Here is a 15,591-nt window from a genome sequence, read left to right on the forward strand (position 1 = left end):
GTGTTAAGTCATCAAACTCTGCAAATTCATTGTCAACATTCTTTTTACTGAAATATAACTTGTGGGAAACAATTTATGTAATAACAAACAAAACTGATGATTTTTTTTTTTCACTCTTTAAATACAATATTGAAGGGAACAGCAAAACTTCCTTTCTATGCTTGATTAAAAGTGATAATGATACTCTGAAAGGGTGAAAACAGAGGTAAATAACTTCATGTGTATGAACAAACACGACATGGTTTGAGTAATGGTGGTCTTAGCATCAACAATTTGTTAACCAGCAATTCAAACCTGGACACAACAGGATATGACTTCAATTTGAACTGCGTATAGCTAATAGATCACTTGCTACAAGAAATGAAGTGTGGAATCATGACACTACTAAAGTACATGTTGTATACAATGATTTCCACTGACTGCCACACAACATAATATAATCTGATGGAAAGACAATTCTGTCTCAGATCATCAAAAAGCTATGAAGTTATAATCTTCTGTTCTTGGAGGAAAAAAAGCATTTGTTCTATTCAATAATCTGTGAATATCTTTAAAAATTAATGAACCTTTGTTCATTGTTCAGTATTTCAAACTTATTCTATGAACCAACGTATTGATCCAAGCATGATATCGATCTTCCACAAATCAATGCCATTATCAAGTGGTCATGATGATTCAGAAATGATATCAAATACAAGGTGGCTCTCAATCTTTTAACAATGGCTCACTTGTCATGCAAATCAGAGAAACTGATGCTTAACTGATTGCAACCTCCAGTGTCGCAGGAGAGATGCTTGAAAAGAATCTATATCTCTCAAATCTGGCCTGTTGTATTTGGCTCTCCACATAATGCTGATCGCTCATTCTGGCGCCCACAGCTTGAACTTTCTATCAAACGATGCCGTGGCAATGTACTGTTCGTCAGGTGAAAGGTCAACACACATGACCTTACCATCGTGGCCTGCCAGGGTCTTGAGGGGTGACCATCCAGGATGAGCCCAGACCTGTGGGTAGGTGGATTTTAAGCAAAAATAGATAAACAAAAGTCTTCCTTACCCTGAGTCATACCCTTTAATTCATGAAAATCCTAAAGCCTGCTGCACACTATAAGACTATCAGACAACTAAGCAACTTTGGATCTGAAATAAACAAACATGTTTATTCTAAGACTATTGTGATTTATATCAGATCCGAAGTCTGTCAGTCGTATATAGTGTGAAGCGGCTTTTTGCTTCTCTACAATTTTGAATTTCAAAATTATATCTTTCCCTCCTTTAATTTTGCTTGAAGCAACTGGAATGTTACATATGGTATCCAGTGTCACAAAATCTTACATTTCAACACAAATCAAATTCCCTTTGGGTGGTGAAATTGCTCTTCAAAGGTAATTTCATTGTCCTATTTTCATATATAAAGAGCTTGTCTGGACTGGAAAAAGTTTCTTACCTTTGCAGTGCAGTCATAGGAGCAGGTGATGAGGTAGTCACCACGGGAACCTGGAGACGGGAAACGATAGACATACATCCGGGTCTTACAGATTGTAATGCAAAATGCATTCAGTGTTTTGCCATGTAATTGAGCACAATTGATGTGACCTTGTGTCTATTTTGTAATTTCATCTCATTACAAGACATTAATCCTAAGCTGACAAAACCAGTGAATTCCGTTTCACAAACAGTGCTGGTGCAGATGTCTTGTGATTAATCATCATTTCCATTTGCTTCTTCCAAGGTTCACTGTATGCCTGGTATCAAATTTGCAAACACTAAAGTTACATTCAGACGACAAGCCTTAACCTCGAGGTTAGGAAACCTTGAGGTTAAGCTCGTAGTTAGGGACCGTGAAGAGACACTCTTAGTTAGCTAACCTCGAGGTTAGCTCGATGTTAAGAGCCACGAGAAATCTTATGGTTAGCGCTCTAACCACGAGCCGCGGGGGGTCCCCACTCGTACTTAAGCACCGTGTGGACACAAAAATCAACGCTCTCAAAGGGGCAGGAATTTAACCTCGAGGTTAGGGCTTGTCGTCTGAACGTAACTTAAATTTGCAACATACAGTACCTCTCTCTAAAGCCTCAGGCTAGCATCAGGGTTGTAATGAACAACAGCTGTGGAAGAAGAATGCATTCATAAAGCAATCTGGTGAAGATTCCCACCATTCCAGCACAAACAAACACACAAACACACACATGTACACATAATGGTAATAATGATAATGATACATCAACACTTGTAGTGTGCCAGTATCCATCATGAAAAGATGGTCATGGCAAAGAGAAAGGCAGAGAAAAAAAAATATATATACCAGTATACACAAACACACATGCACACATATCTACAGTGTGTAGGAAACCCACACAACACTCTGTCCTCACCTTGAAACTTGACACCTGAGATGAGATTTTGATGGGCTGGAATGGTGTGCAGAAGTTTGTGCTGCCTCATGTCCCACAGCTTCACTGTGTTGTCTTCACTGCCAGTAGCCAGCTGGTACCTGGGCACAGATGAATGCAAAATACGTATGACATTAACAGGTGGAGCAGAAATGCAGTAACACTTGAAACTTATGTCTCTATCTCTACTATTATGGTCTTAATCAGTGTAACTATTTGATAAGTTTTGCATCTGGCAACAACTGGGTTGTGGCCAATTTAGAACAAAAATCTGCAACACACATGATGACAACATGAGCAAGCTCACAGCATTTTTCCTCGTTTTAGTTGATAAAGAACTAGAAATGTCACTACGGCGACTGATGCCTCCGCCATAATACATGATTCTCCCAATAGGTGTATAGTACAATGTCTTCACAATGTGTGATGACAGTTTCACATAACTGGCAAAATATCGAAATAACAGGTTTATCAGAAATATCTTGAATGTTCACTTTCCACGAACTGGGTTTGCTATAATTGTCTATTTAAGAGTACAGGTACACATATTTGGGGAATTGAAAATTTTTACTTGACTTCTGACCGACCTTATTATAAGTTTATGCATTAATTTTCAAGGTATGAAGAAAGAGTGTAATTACAGTACAAAATATATCTTTTTTTTTCATTTAAACCTAACCTTTGACCCTTAACCTTTGACCTTCTGGCTGGAAACTTCCAAGAGAACCTCCATTAAGTAATACATGTACATATATTAAATTTTAAAACTAATAATGCAATTATTGCATATACTAGTATATGAGGGAAATAGTAATATTTTGAGGAGTTGACCTTGACCTTTGACCCCTGACTATTGACCCATGACCCCTAAATTCCCTAGATAATCCCTGCCAGTCAGTATATGCATATGTACCAAGTTCCATGAAGATACATTGAACCATTTGTGAGAAATGTGATATTGCAACATTTTCACCTAACCTTTGACCTTTTGACCTTTCACCTTATGACATGAAACTCTCTCTGGAGAATCTTTATGCAGTAGTACATGTCTACACTAAGTTTCAAGAAAATAACTGCGGGCATTGCATAGATATGGGGGAAATAGCAACATTTTTAGCATTTGACCTTGACCTTTTGACCTTTGACCTCTTGTCAATGTCACTAAAATCTACTCAACTAATTGTCCCATCATATATCATCCTTGGACCAAGTTTGGTGAAAGCTGCTTCATCCAGTTTTGAGTTATCACGTAAACAGATAAATTTTAGGATTTGACCTTGATCTTTGACCTTTGACCTCTGTCCGATTTCACTGAAAAACTAATCAAGTAATTGTCCCATCATACATCATCCTCCAACAAAGTTTGGTGAAATTTGCTCTTTACAGTCTTGAGTTATCGCATAAACGGATAAATTTCATGATTTGACCTTGACCTTTGACCTTTGACCTTTTGCCGATTTCACCTAAAATCTAATCAAATCATTGCCCCATCATACTTCATACTTGGACCAAGTTTGGTAAAATTCCAGTAAATATTACTCAAGTTATCGCGTAAACGAAAGCGGACGGACGTACGTACGGACGTACGGACGGACGGACGGACGGACAACCCGAAAACATAATGCCTCCGGCACCACTACGTGGCGGAGGCATAAAAATTATGCATCAAGTGTTAACAACTACATGCAATAGGGGTCTCTCCTAGATAGAAAACAGATTTTGCACTCTAAAGGCATCAAGACACCAACATGATGCACTTCTGCAAAAAAAATTGGTAAACTAAGCATATAACCTTGCTGAAATATTGTTAAAGTATACACTTCTGCCTGAAAAAAAGAAAAGAATTGATTGAATTATAGTATTGCCAGAAGCCATGTCACCAAGTGAATTACCTTCAAATGAACAAGACAAATGAAGGTAGGATTACACATATAAGTCACATTCTGATCACACTGCAATTTGTAAACGTGAAAAGTCTGATTGTGATTTGGCACTGGTAGACTTGACAGAAGAGTAGCAATGAAATTTCTCCCCACTACAGGGGAACTTTGATATAATGAGGACCTAGATACCATGACAGTTACCTGTAAATCAGATTTCTCTCTCTACTGGGGTACAAAAACCAAGAAAAAAAAACCAGTTAGGGCCTGCAAGATCGTCTTGTTATGAGAGGGTTTTGTTATATCTCACCACTTTATAATGAGGTTCCACAGAATTAGCATGAAGGCGTAAGGAAGACTTACCCATTTGGGGAAAAGTTGATTGCCAACACAGACTTGAGATGCCCTTCCAGGAACATGATGCATCGACCCGTTCTCAGATCCCACACCCTTCCAAAGGCATCCATCCCTCTGATGAAAGGAGCAAGCAGAAAGTAAGAATATAATAACCACTGGCCTTACAAAACATTAAAAGTTACAGAACAGGGGAGCATACACATGATATTGACTGGAAGTCAAAAGATTGAAGAGTTCTAATCACATCGCTGCCATTTCTTATTCTTGATTAATTTTCTCCTCAAATTATTAAAGTGCGAGGCTCAGAGTGGTTATGCTTTATCTGCAGGTCTGGGTGAAGTTCAAAACTACTATCTGCTTGTGTCACTGTCAGCATTAATACTATTGGGTCACTCAGATGTAGTAGCTTGCATGGGGTAACTCACCACATAACCACCCAAAGCAAGGACCCTTTTAAAGATGGCACAGTGATGTATCAATGTACCGTATCAGGGCAATTACCCCCCCCCCCCCTTCTCTCCCTGCTAAATACTAGTTTAAGGTTAGAGTAAAGATTAGGATTAGGGTTAGGTTTAGGGTTAGAGTTTGGCTTTGGGTTAGGATAAGGTTTAGGATTAGGGTTCAGGTCAGGGGAAGGGTCTGGCGTAATTGTCCTAGGTAGAACCCAATATAAAACACCAAAGCCTCTTTCTTCAGCGCAATAGGGAGGCTGAACATCAGTGACACTGGCATTGAAGTGTGATGCATTGTATTTAATTTCCTCTCTAGCAAAAATGATGATTCAGAGCAGTGTTTGGGTGTATTTGTTGCAATGCAAAACATACTGGGAGCAGTATAATGGCATTTAAGTGAAGTACAGCCTGGAGCATGTCTCACCCTGTGGCACAGAGGGCACCATCTCTTTGGAAGTCAATGGCATAGACAGCCTTGCTGTGGCCTTCTTGGTGAAGAATCTCTTCTTGTGCCTCCAGGTCCCAAAGACGCCATGAGGAGTCAAAACTGGTATATAATAAAAGCGAGGGGGGCAATAGTAAAAAGAAAAATGCCTGAAATTTACATTTGACAGAACATGACCTGCACAGAGGAATCTTGCAAAAGATGTGCCTATAAATTCTAATCTACACAATAAAGTGCACTCCCATTATAACCAACATGGATATAACTAAATTTTGTTACAATGAAGTACAAATTCAGCCCCCCTCTTTTAAATTATCATCTTTGTCATACTTTATTCATTTAGCTACGACAAAATTTTGGCTATAACAAAAGAAAACTGTTGCTTCTGAGAACTTCATTACACAAGAAATTGACAACAAAATATAAACATACTTAAGGTGGGCATCTGGGCAGCTTTGGGGGGAAAAAAAAATAATAAGACTAGAGCACAAGATTTTACAAGGCTGTACCACATTGTGCCCAATTACACACAAGCAAAACATCCCAAAGGGCAATTGGCTAGATTTCATTATTTATGCAGTTATCAGAAGATGAATATATGTCAGCAAACATTCTAAAGTTTTGCAGGACCTGCCCAGGAGACTGGTGGAGTACTTTAAAAGGCTGATTAAACCATGATCGACTGGCAGACTATCTTACCATGTGGTACCCAGGAACCTGCCAGATGGATGGTATTCCACTCTTGCTACTCGAGACTCGTGACCCTCGATGTTTGCCACTGGCTCCTCACTGAAATCAACACAAACACAAAACAGCATTTTCTTCACATTTATGTATCAGTTATCACAACTGCGAAAGCAAACAGTTTCATTTAAAGGAGACCTCCAGATAATTTTCAGACTTTTGATTTACAGCTATAAACAAGTTATATTAGGCGTTTTCACATCAGCCCGATAAAAATCCAAGCTCGAGATATTTTTTAACTTCCCAAGTCAGAAAATAGCGCGCTATCTCGAAACATCGGGCTGATGTGAAAACGCCTATAGAGTACAGAGTTTCAGAATTTATAGTGATGGGGTTGAGAAATAAGAATGTTTTCAAAATTTAAAACATATTGCAATGAACAAGGATGATGACACGGCAGCCTCACCATAAGAATGCACGAGTTGGGGCTCAAGGAAGCAGAACAAAAGAAGAATTCATGTATAAATTTCACACAGGTGAACATGTTAAACAAGCGGTATTGTAATGGAATTATTGTACACTGCTAGATTTCTGACATATGTGAGGCTTCCATGTTATTAATACTGTTTAGTGTAATTTGTTTAAGATTTTTCAGAGTATTGGTTTCTCTGCTCAAGGACCACAATAAATTCCACAAATCCACATATGGAGCTGTCAATTTATGTACTACATGATGTGAAATTATGAAAATCATCTAGAATGCCCCTTCAAGACACTAGAATAAACTCTGGCATATTTTCTGCACCCTATAACCCTGAATGATAGCACTACCTGTATCTGGATACAAGGCTCACCTTTCTAGTGACCAGAGTTTGACAGCACCGTCTGCTGAGCATGATGCCATGCAGCAGGCAGAGGGTGCCAGAGACAGGGTGGCCTGGGGGTGGAACACCACGCAGCCAACATTGTTGTTATGACCACGCAGCGTCTTGATGTGATTGAACTCCGGTGTTGTCCAAAGCTTTATGAGACCACTCCTATTTCAGAAGTAAACAGGAATAAGAACTGATATAGTTCATGAGAAAAGAATGCAACCATCACCATGCATGTTATGAAATTATCACCATTAGACAGTATTTGTGGTGGGAAATAGTGACCACTTCAGTAAATAATCACATCTGATTTCCTGTTCATTTTGTATTATGCACATGATAGCACTGTGAGCTTTGAGCACAGCCGGAGGGCCACAGGTTGATGCACTTTCACTCCTTAATGCTGTGAGCAGTTTGACTGTAAAAAAGGAGTTCTACTTTATTTTGTTTGGCTCTTTCATATCAATGCCATTATTTTCCCCTGTATAAAACACTACAAAACACATTGTTTGATTGCCTAATCCTAAAATCAACTTGAATGCACCTATCAATACATTATGTATATGGTATCTACTGAAGTTTGCTTTCTTAAAATTGCATGGTTGAGAAACAAATGCAAACATCTTATTTGGGTAAGACTTTCATTGGTTTATCAAACACACTGTTAGCCCTTTAGGCTAAAACATTTTGTGCTTCACAGCATTGCTAGGAACATGTAGAAATAATCACACACATTGGACTCACCAAGACGCTGTTGCTAACATTTTGGAATCAGGACTAAATCTGCAAAACGAGATTGGTCTCTGGTCTCCAACTTCACTTCCAATTGCTGTCAGGTTCTGTTCACATTCAGCAACAAAAAGAATAGAAACATGAGAGAAGGAGAAACAGGTAAAAGGTATAACCAGATAAAAAACTCAATAAAAGTCATGTCACATGATGTACTATCGAGAAAAATTGGGGAAAAATCTATAATGACAAGCATACGGAAATATGATCTGTCCTCTAATTTCAGTTAATAAGAATTTTAACAATGAAACCAAACAATTCTAAAAATACAGACAAATCGTATGTTGTAGTTTTACTTCAGTTTCTTGTTGTTCATGAAAATTGCTAATATGATGCAATTCTTTCAATCAGTCATATTTTTGTTATATAATTGAAGAGAAAGCACACTCACTTTCACTACCACCATGCCTCTTAACTCTTAATGTGCCAGGCCAAAAACCCCTAACGTGCCAGAGGTTTTTACCTAACGCCAGAACGTTTCGAAACTGGACTGACAATGAAATTTGAAACCGCCATATCTCTGAAACTATTGACGGTTTTGAATTGAGTTCTACACAACATATATGAAGAAATGTTTGCTCTTTCATGTCATGCAGTCAGTTTGCCACAGTATCTATCTGAATCTGAAATATTGCAGAAATATTTGATACATCAAAAAAATTATTAGAAATTTTTGTGTAGTATGGAAAAAAAGAGTCAGTCATGTTTTTTCTTCAATGGAACGCTCCCTTGACTCTGTGAGAAAGTTTTAGAGCAACATTTCCTCTTTCAAGTGATAACAAAATTGCCTTCTAGAATTGTATGATTCCAAAGATACTAGCAGTTTATTTTGTCGTAGCAATTTCTCTTTCTGCCTCAGTAATTCATTCCCAAATCTGAGTCCTTTAGTCCCAGATCCTGTATTTGAAACTAAAGTAATTGTCCCGGGCCCTGGAATAGTGTCTTTTGTCCACCTGAGAAGGAAATACCTGCTAATCCTCCTTTTGTCTACGCGGACCGCGGGCGGGCGTACTCTATTGAAATCGGCAGACCTTTGTCCACGCGCAATTCCTATGCTAGCGTGGGGACGATTAGTGACGTTCACCAAAACAAAAGGATGAAAGACTTGACCGACGAACGAAAGCTGACCCTCTTTGAGGGACAAAATCAAAGCAGCTTCCCTCAGGACAGCGTCCAAGCGGAACAATGCGAGTGGAACCGCATAGACAATACACGCAGAGTCAATAGCATACACACGTGTGGTTTACCTATGAGACTTTTGACCCATACACATCTCGCAGAGGGTGCGCCCACTGCGGATTTTCCCGATGTGAAAAAAATACATCTAGCTGAAAAATCGTGTATTTACTCAAAATTTTCCAATGTAAGCATGCTCATATTTTTAGTGGAAACGATGGCTATGCTAATCAGCTACCAGTACATATCATTGGCAGTTGCTTGGTGTAACACATTACGGTACCAAAAGAACTTAAATGATCAATGCTTTTCTCGCTGTTCTTAGTCGCCGATCGGCGACCATGGCACGTCAGGACTAAGGTCGCCGTTTGGCGACCATGGCACGTTAAGAGTTAAACCAAATTAAAACATTCTTCAAGGCTCTCTCCACATTTGATACTATTCTCTATTGCCACCTCTGCAACACTAAAGAACAAATCCAACTTGATTCTAACATTTCCAAATAAAAGTCTAGCTCTTCATTTGTCATCACTAGTCCCTTTCATTAAATTATCCAATTTAGGAACAGAATTATATTGCTTTTCATGGCTTTTTGTTCGAATCTACTTTACATGTATTTTGTACCCACCCTAGCCTTTCTATGAAGCTCCTGTCTCCGTGCATTGGTTTGTGACTCTGGGATGTTCTGAGCCTTTCGTGCCTCTTCTAATCTCTTGGCCGCCCTGAGTTTCAAAATCAGAATACATTTTAGCATAATATCATTGGTGATTAATTAATGAACATCGTGTCAATTATAGAATATATGCATAAAGGGCAAGACTTCAAAATGTGAAACAGACACATGGTCACTGCTATGTGTGTGGTCTTTATATAGAGGTTGAATTGATGGCAATGTTGACTTTTTTTTTTTTTTTTAATGTGTATGTGAATATCTTGATATTTCCTGAGACATATGCTGTGGCCAAGTATCATCACTGGATTAATCTCCCACTGCCCCTCTCTCATTTGTTTTTGATAATTCTAAAATATTCATCTAAAGCATATTCTGTTTCAATATAACATATGTCAGAAAGCAGCATCTTTGGAAAAAATAAAGGTAAGTACAAATTTGATTTATGTGGCCACTAGGGAAGCAAATGCAACATGCAAGCAAGCCTGGAACCAACAGCTGTATTAAAGTCCCCTTTGATGAACTAGATTAAGAAACTATAGTGCCTTGTCTACAGAGAGGGAATTACAACCAATGCTAATGTACTCAAACTGAGGACTTTATGCACTCAAGATCACATGGTCTAAACCACTGGGCTACAACGGGTCTGAGTCATCTGAATAATGTTTGAAAAGATGCATGCGTACCTTGTACACATACATTTTACACAATGGAGCTACACCATGGAGCTATACCTGGACACAATTGATATGCACATGAATTCCTCTCATTATTATTCTTACAAGACTTCCAAGAACTTGACTGATATTGCATATAAAGTTTGTTGTGATGATATATCTTACCTAGGTAATGAGTATTCTGCAATCCAGAACCTGGCACTCTTGAGGCTCTCTGGGCCTTCATGGTACCAAGTGGTCTCTTTTTCCTGCTTACAAAAAAACAGGAGATGGCCAGACAAAACATAAAGACATAGACAGACACAAAGCTAGACAGTAAAACAATAAACTTTAGTGCTACACAACATTCTTTTATATTCCAGTCATATTCTGGAGCATCCTATCAAACCAATACAGAGCAAAGAACAAACTGTATTCAAAAGAACGGAGAAATTGATAAATTGCTTCTTCAGCAAACGTATGTCTACTTTATAAATCAAATAAAAAAAAGCAACAGAAAGAGGATGACTAGGTTTATTTGGGCTAAAAGGAAATGCCTCTTGCCAGATTACTGTATGTTTAGAGGCTTCTAACTGATATGATAATTTTTAATGCTCTTTGATTCTTTAATGCTATCATTAAAATACTTGGTGCTCTGGGGTAAGAGATATATTCATCATTGCCACAAACCACAGCCTGAAAAAAAAAAATTAGGAAGGTTAATTAAATGCTGGCAAATTTGGTTTACACTGCTCTGTTAAGAAGAATAGCAACTGTGAAGCAGCCAATCTGCAGTGCATACTGAGGTGACTGTCATGGACGCTGCAATTACTACACAAGACAGACCCTTTCAGGAGCAAAGCCTAGGGCAACATTTATATTTTTAATATTTAAAGCCATTGTTTACCATTTACAGATGAAACAAAAAGACAGCTTTAGGGCTTCAAAATAGTTCTAAAATGTGAGTTAGGGATAGAAACAATCAGTGTAAAAAAGGCAATCAGTATAATCAATGTTAAGTATGGTTAGATATACAAAGTTTGAACAATAGTTATAATAAAATTGTTTCCAGCCTAAACTGTCAACAGTTATGGTTTAGTACTAAAAAAATAGTGATATCTCCATATATTCTAGGCTTTCTTGCAAATTTTTTATATGGTAGGATGTTTTGTGATACAACTGACCTACACATATGCATCAAATGTGATAACTCGAACATTTTTAAACTCACTGCTCCGAATGGTAAGCAGCACCTTTAATATTTGCTTATATTTTTTTTCTCCTAAACTCACTGCTTGCTCTTCCTTGGCCTTCTCCCTGCTGGCCTTCTTGGCCTGCTTGTCTTGGTCAGCCATCTCACCCAGGGCTGCAAGGAGGTGACGCAGACGCTCTCGCCTCTCCGCCGGACCTTCCCCAAACAAACCTGGGCAAAGGAAGACATCAGAGGTATATGACCAGCTCACCATCATATTCCACATATCACACAAGTCATGTCACATTCAAAGAAAGTTGGTCTTCAGCATATACCATAGTGTTTTCTTCTTTTTTTTCTGACTATATTTCTATGACAATATATCAGTAATTCAGAGATTTTTTTTTCTCTCACATGACTTCAGAGAATCTAAATTTACCATCCAAACTTATTTTATTCCATATTTGTGTGTTTACCTTATGTAAAATTGCAGAGCCTAACATTATGAATCCAAAATTCTGAAACATTACATGAAACAACATATTTGCTTTTTTTTTTTTAATTCAAAATATTAAAAAACACATTCTTACATATTGGCTCTCCATATTTCCTCAGCTGGGCCTTCACTTCGGAGTCATCGGTTGACACTGTAATTTGCCTTGCCTGAAAAAAAAGGTGATATTTGCAAAAAGGAAATAAACCACAGAATTTTCTACATAGATTGCATCTTTATCTCCAAATAATTTGCTGTGAAAGATGCCACTTACATCATTGACCCATCACAAAAATATGAGCTAAACAGATTTCAATAAAGAATCATGAATATATTTTTGGATATACTTTGTTATGACTTCTATATTAGTGCTTAATATAAATGAAAAGTGCCATTAACAACGAGCAACAGGAAAATAGACATGGTCACATATGGGCTAATCTTTTCATCACATTCATTTCCATAAAGTACATCAAATAAAATTCTGCAATGCACTCTTTCTTAGCATTTACCATAATATTTTACAATTTTCTTTATGTTTATGTGTGTTCTTGTCCTATAACACATTTTCTTTACTTTTTATTACAGCAATGCAAAGGAGATGGATCATCTTAATCAAACCACATAAAGCCATTCAAATATTACAATCTGACTCACAAACAGAAAAAAACAAGCATGCTGTCATTAAAAAAAAAAAAAATAGGTGTACCAAAAAAAATATGAAAGAAGGTGCAGAAATACATGTAATAAGCAAATTATGCATGTAAAAATTAGTCAGCAAATTAAGACTGAAAAGGGGTCTCCCAAGCATCACAAATATATGCAAGCTTACCTTCCTTCGCCTTTCAAATTCTGCTAAAAGCTCTTTTCTCCTTTCACTTATATGCTCCTCCAAGTCAAATGTTTCTCCTGGGAAACAAAGGGGGGAAACAGAGGAAAAGGAAGAAAGACAGAAAAAGACAGAGAGGGGGGGGGGGGGGGGGGTAACATAGTAGATGAGATATGTAGTTCTGTTTTATTGACACATTTTTCTGGTTCTCATAAACTGAAAAGCATTCATCCCTTGATTCTGATATGGTGTACACTATACTGTACCTTCTAACTGCCTTAAAGCTATTGAGTAGAGGATGTATATTTGCTATAATGATTTCCCCTGTTACAAAAGAGCCACTAATCATTTGTTCCCTCATCAAACACACACACACACACACACTGAATAAAAGAAAGAAATAAAACAAGCAATTGAAGCAAATACACAAGATAATAATCAGATATAGAGCCTATCAATATGCTTTTAAAATGTTACTTTCATATTTCCCCACCAAGCTATACACAGAGTTGAAGAAACACAAACAAACCCAACTTTATTCAAGTTGGTTCACGAGCTGCTGCTACTGAAACAGTTCCCTAAATACGCACCAGCAGACATGCTGATGTTGCCGGCTTCTGCACCAGAGCTACTGGGATCTGCAGTCATCTGCTTCTTGAGTTGTTTTTCCAGAGACCCATAATACACACGCTGCTTCTTCAGGGCTGGCGCCCCTTCGTCGTCAGACATGATTTTGGTCCTTTTGAAGTCCGATGACCCTTCCTAGCAAGGAGATAGTAAAAAAAGATAATAAAATAAATGATAATGAATAAAAACAACAACAACAAAATGATATCAAATAAGAAGAAAAAAACACAAAAACCTAGCACGTATGTATGATAGCAGGTGTAATTTCAGTTCATGTGTAGATTTATTGGGGAATACATGGCCCTCGTCCACTCAATCTTGACCACTGTGTTTGTCATTGGTCATATTTTTTGATAACAATAACATTTTTTTTTTGGAATCATCCCGCGATGCAACGTCACATCACATCACGCATCCAGCACATACAGACAGCGCGCAAGCTGAGAGATTTTCAGAGCGAGCTTGCGCACGCACGCTCGCCTTGAAAATCACACAGCTTGCGTGCTGTCTGTATGTCCTGGATGGGGATGTGTGATGTGATGTAACTTCGTGTCTCCGATGACCCTTCCTAGCAAGGAGATAGTAAAAAAAGATAATAAAATAAATGATAATGAATAAAAACAACAACAACAAAATGATATCAAATAAGAAGAAAAAAACACAAAAACCTAGCACCTATGTATGATAGCAGGTGTAATTTCAGTTCATGTGTAGATTTATTGGGGAATACATGGCCCTCGTCCACTCAATCTTGACCACTGTGTTTGTCATTGGTCATATTTTTTGATAACAATAACATTTTTTTTTTTGGAATCATCCCGCGATGCAACGTCACATCACATCACGCATCCAGCACATACAGACAGCGCGTAAGCTGAGAGATTTTCAGAGCGAGCTTGCGCACGCACGCTCGCCTTGAAAATCTCACAGCTTGCGTGCTGTCTGTATGTCCTGGATGGGGATGTGTGATGTGATGTAACTTCGTGTCTCGGATTTCCAGAAAAAGCGCCCAAAGGTTAGTGGACGGCGGAATTGACGAAGAAAGTGAACCCATCATACCTACAAAGTGATTAGTTTGCTAACAAACTGGAGTACCCACCTACTCTATCAGCGTGGAATAGTAATTTGGAATATATGCACAAGATCAGGTTAGTACTGATTTTATTTTTCTCGTTACGAATTTTTGTAAAGAGATGTCAGACTTCAGCTTCACGAGGCTGATTGGTGCGCGGAGAGGCGAGAGCCGCAGAAAAAAGCACCCAAAATATTTAGTCGGATCAGGCCGCTAGGTGCGGCAGCCTTGCATTTAGCGAACCCGCTGGCGCCCGTGTTTCGATGGGTCGCTGTGCATCGGTTGATTAAAACTTGATTGTTCTAAAAAAAAACAGACAGAATTTTTTCTTCTTTTCATCATGGATAGTGGACATGTGTGTGTAACAAAAATTCACCGTGCAAAGTTGCGACAATTTATATGTCAGATATGAGATGAATAAAAAGTGAACAGGGAGCTTCATGAGTCTCTCTCTCCGGGAGCATCATGAGGCTCTCCGTAGGCCTCCTGAGGCAGAGGAGTGCTCGTTCGGGGCGGGGGAGCAGGCCTCGTGAGCGGGTTTCCCGGACTGACATTCAAAAGCGTAAAAGTATTCACAGTGTGTGATGTGACACTACTCAACTAGGGTAACATCCCCAGTATTCGGTCACTTAAGCTTTTTTGCAATATTTTTCAAACTAAAATAATACATACATACATTGTGTGTACATCATATCTACAGCAATGTATGTGAAATATATCAAATTTCTTTAATCTCAATTTTTATTTTGTTAAATATCACACAGAATTTCACAAAATCGCAAAATATATCACCTTGAAAATTCCCCAGTATACGGTCACCGGCTCCAGTATTCGGTCACGCGATATGCGCGTTCAAAGTCAATGCGTGTTCAAGGCAGCTGAAAAACGCGCGCGCGCGCTACCTTGTTGGCGCAAAATTGCATCGGCGACGTTGCGGCGCCCGTTGGTGACCGAATACTGGGGACTCGGCACTTGCATTCAACCCTTGTGTATTGAGACACTGTA

At 38.5% G+C, this 15,591-nt stretch overlaps 1 protein-coding gene across 1 annotated transcript; it reads right to left on the reverse strand.

Moving 5' to 3' along the window:
- Positions 1-689: 689 nt before the first annotated feature.
- LOC139722790 (U4/U6 small nuclear ribonucleoprotein Prp4-like) lies at positions 690-13,616 on the reverse strand. The gene is made up of 14 exons (XM_071634078.1): positions 13,478-13,616; positions 12,891-12,967; positions 12,156-12,228; positions 11,666-11,796; positions 10,560-10,642; positions 9,676-9,769; positions 7,827-7,921; positions 7,065-7,247; positions 6,226-6,315; positions 5,506-5,628; positions 4,636-4,743; positions 2,375-2,493; positions 1,447-1,496; positions 690-1,004 (listed from the first exon to the last, which is right to left on the reverse strand). The coding sequence occupies exons 1-14, from the start codon at positions 13,614-13,616 to the stop codon at positions 861-863; spliced, it is 1,509 nt and encodes a 502-aa protein (XP_071490179.1). The 3' UTR covers positions 690-860.
- Between the last annotated feature and the right edge of the window lie 1,975 nt (positions 13,617-15,591).

Source organism: Diadema antillarum, unplaced genomic scaffold (assembly GCF_040938485.1).
Source record: "Diadema antillarum isolate AM-2024a unplaced genomic scaffold, OU_Dant_1.0 scf00000172, whole genome shotgun sequence".
In the NCBI taxonomy this organism is placed as follows: Eukaryota; Metazoa; Echinodermata; class Echinoidea; order Diadematoida; family Diadematidae; genus Diadema; species Diadema antillarum.

What these genes read in the sequence shown, in the direction of transcription:
- LOC139722790 (XM_071634078.1), bottom strand. Translation starts at nt 13,616, where the DNA reads ATGTCTGACGACGAAGGGGCGCCAGCCCTGAAGAAGCAGCGTGTGTAT. An exon ending in CAACATCAGCATGTCTGCTG is followed by an intron (nt 12,968 to 13,477) that starts GTGCGTATTTAG and finishes TTTGTTTCCCAG; the next exon opens with GAGAAACATTTGACTTGGAG. An exon ending in AATTTGAAAGGCGAAGGAAG is followed by an intron (nt 12,229 to 12,890) that starts GTAAGCTTGCAT and finishes CTTTTTTTTCAG; the next exon opens with GCAAGGCAAATTACAGTGTC.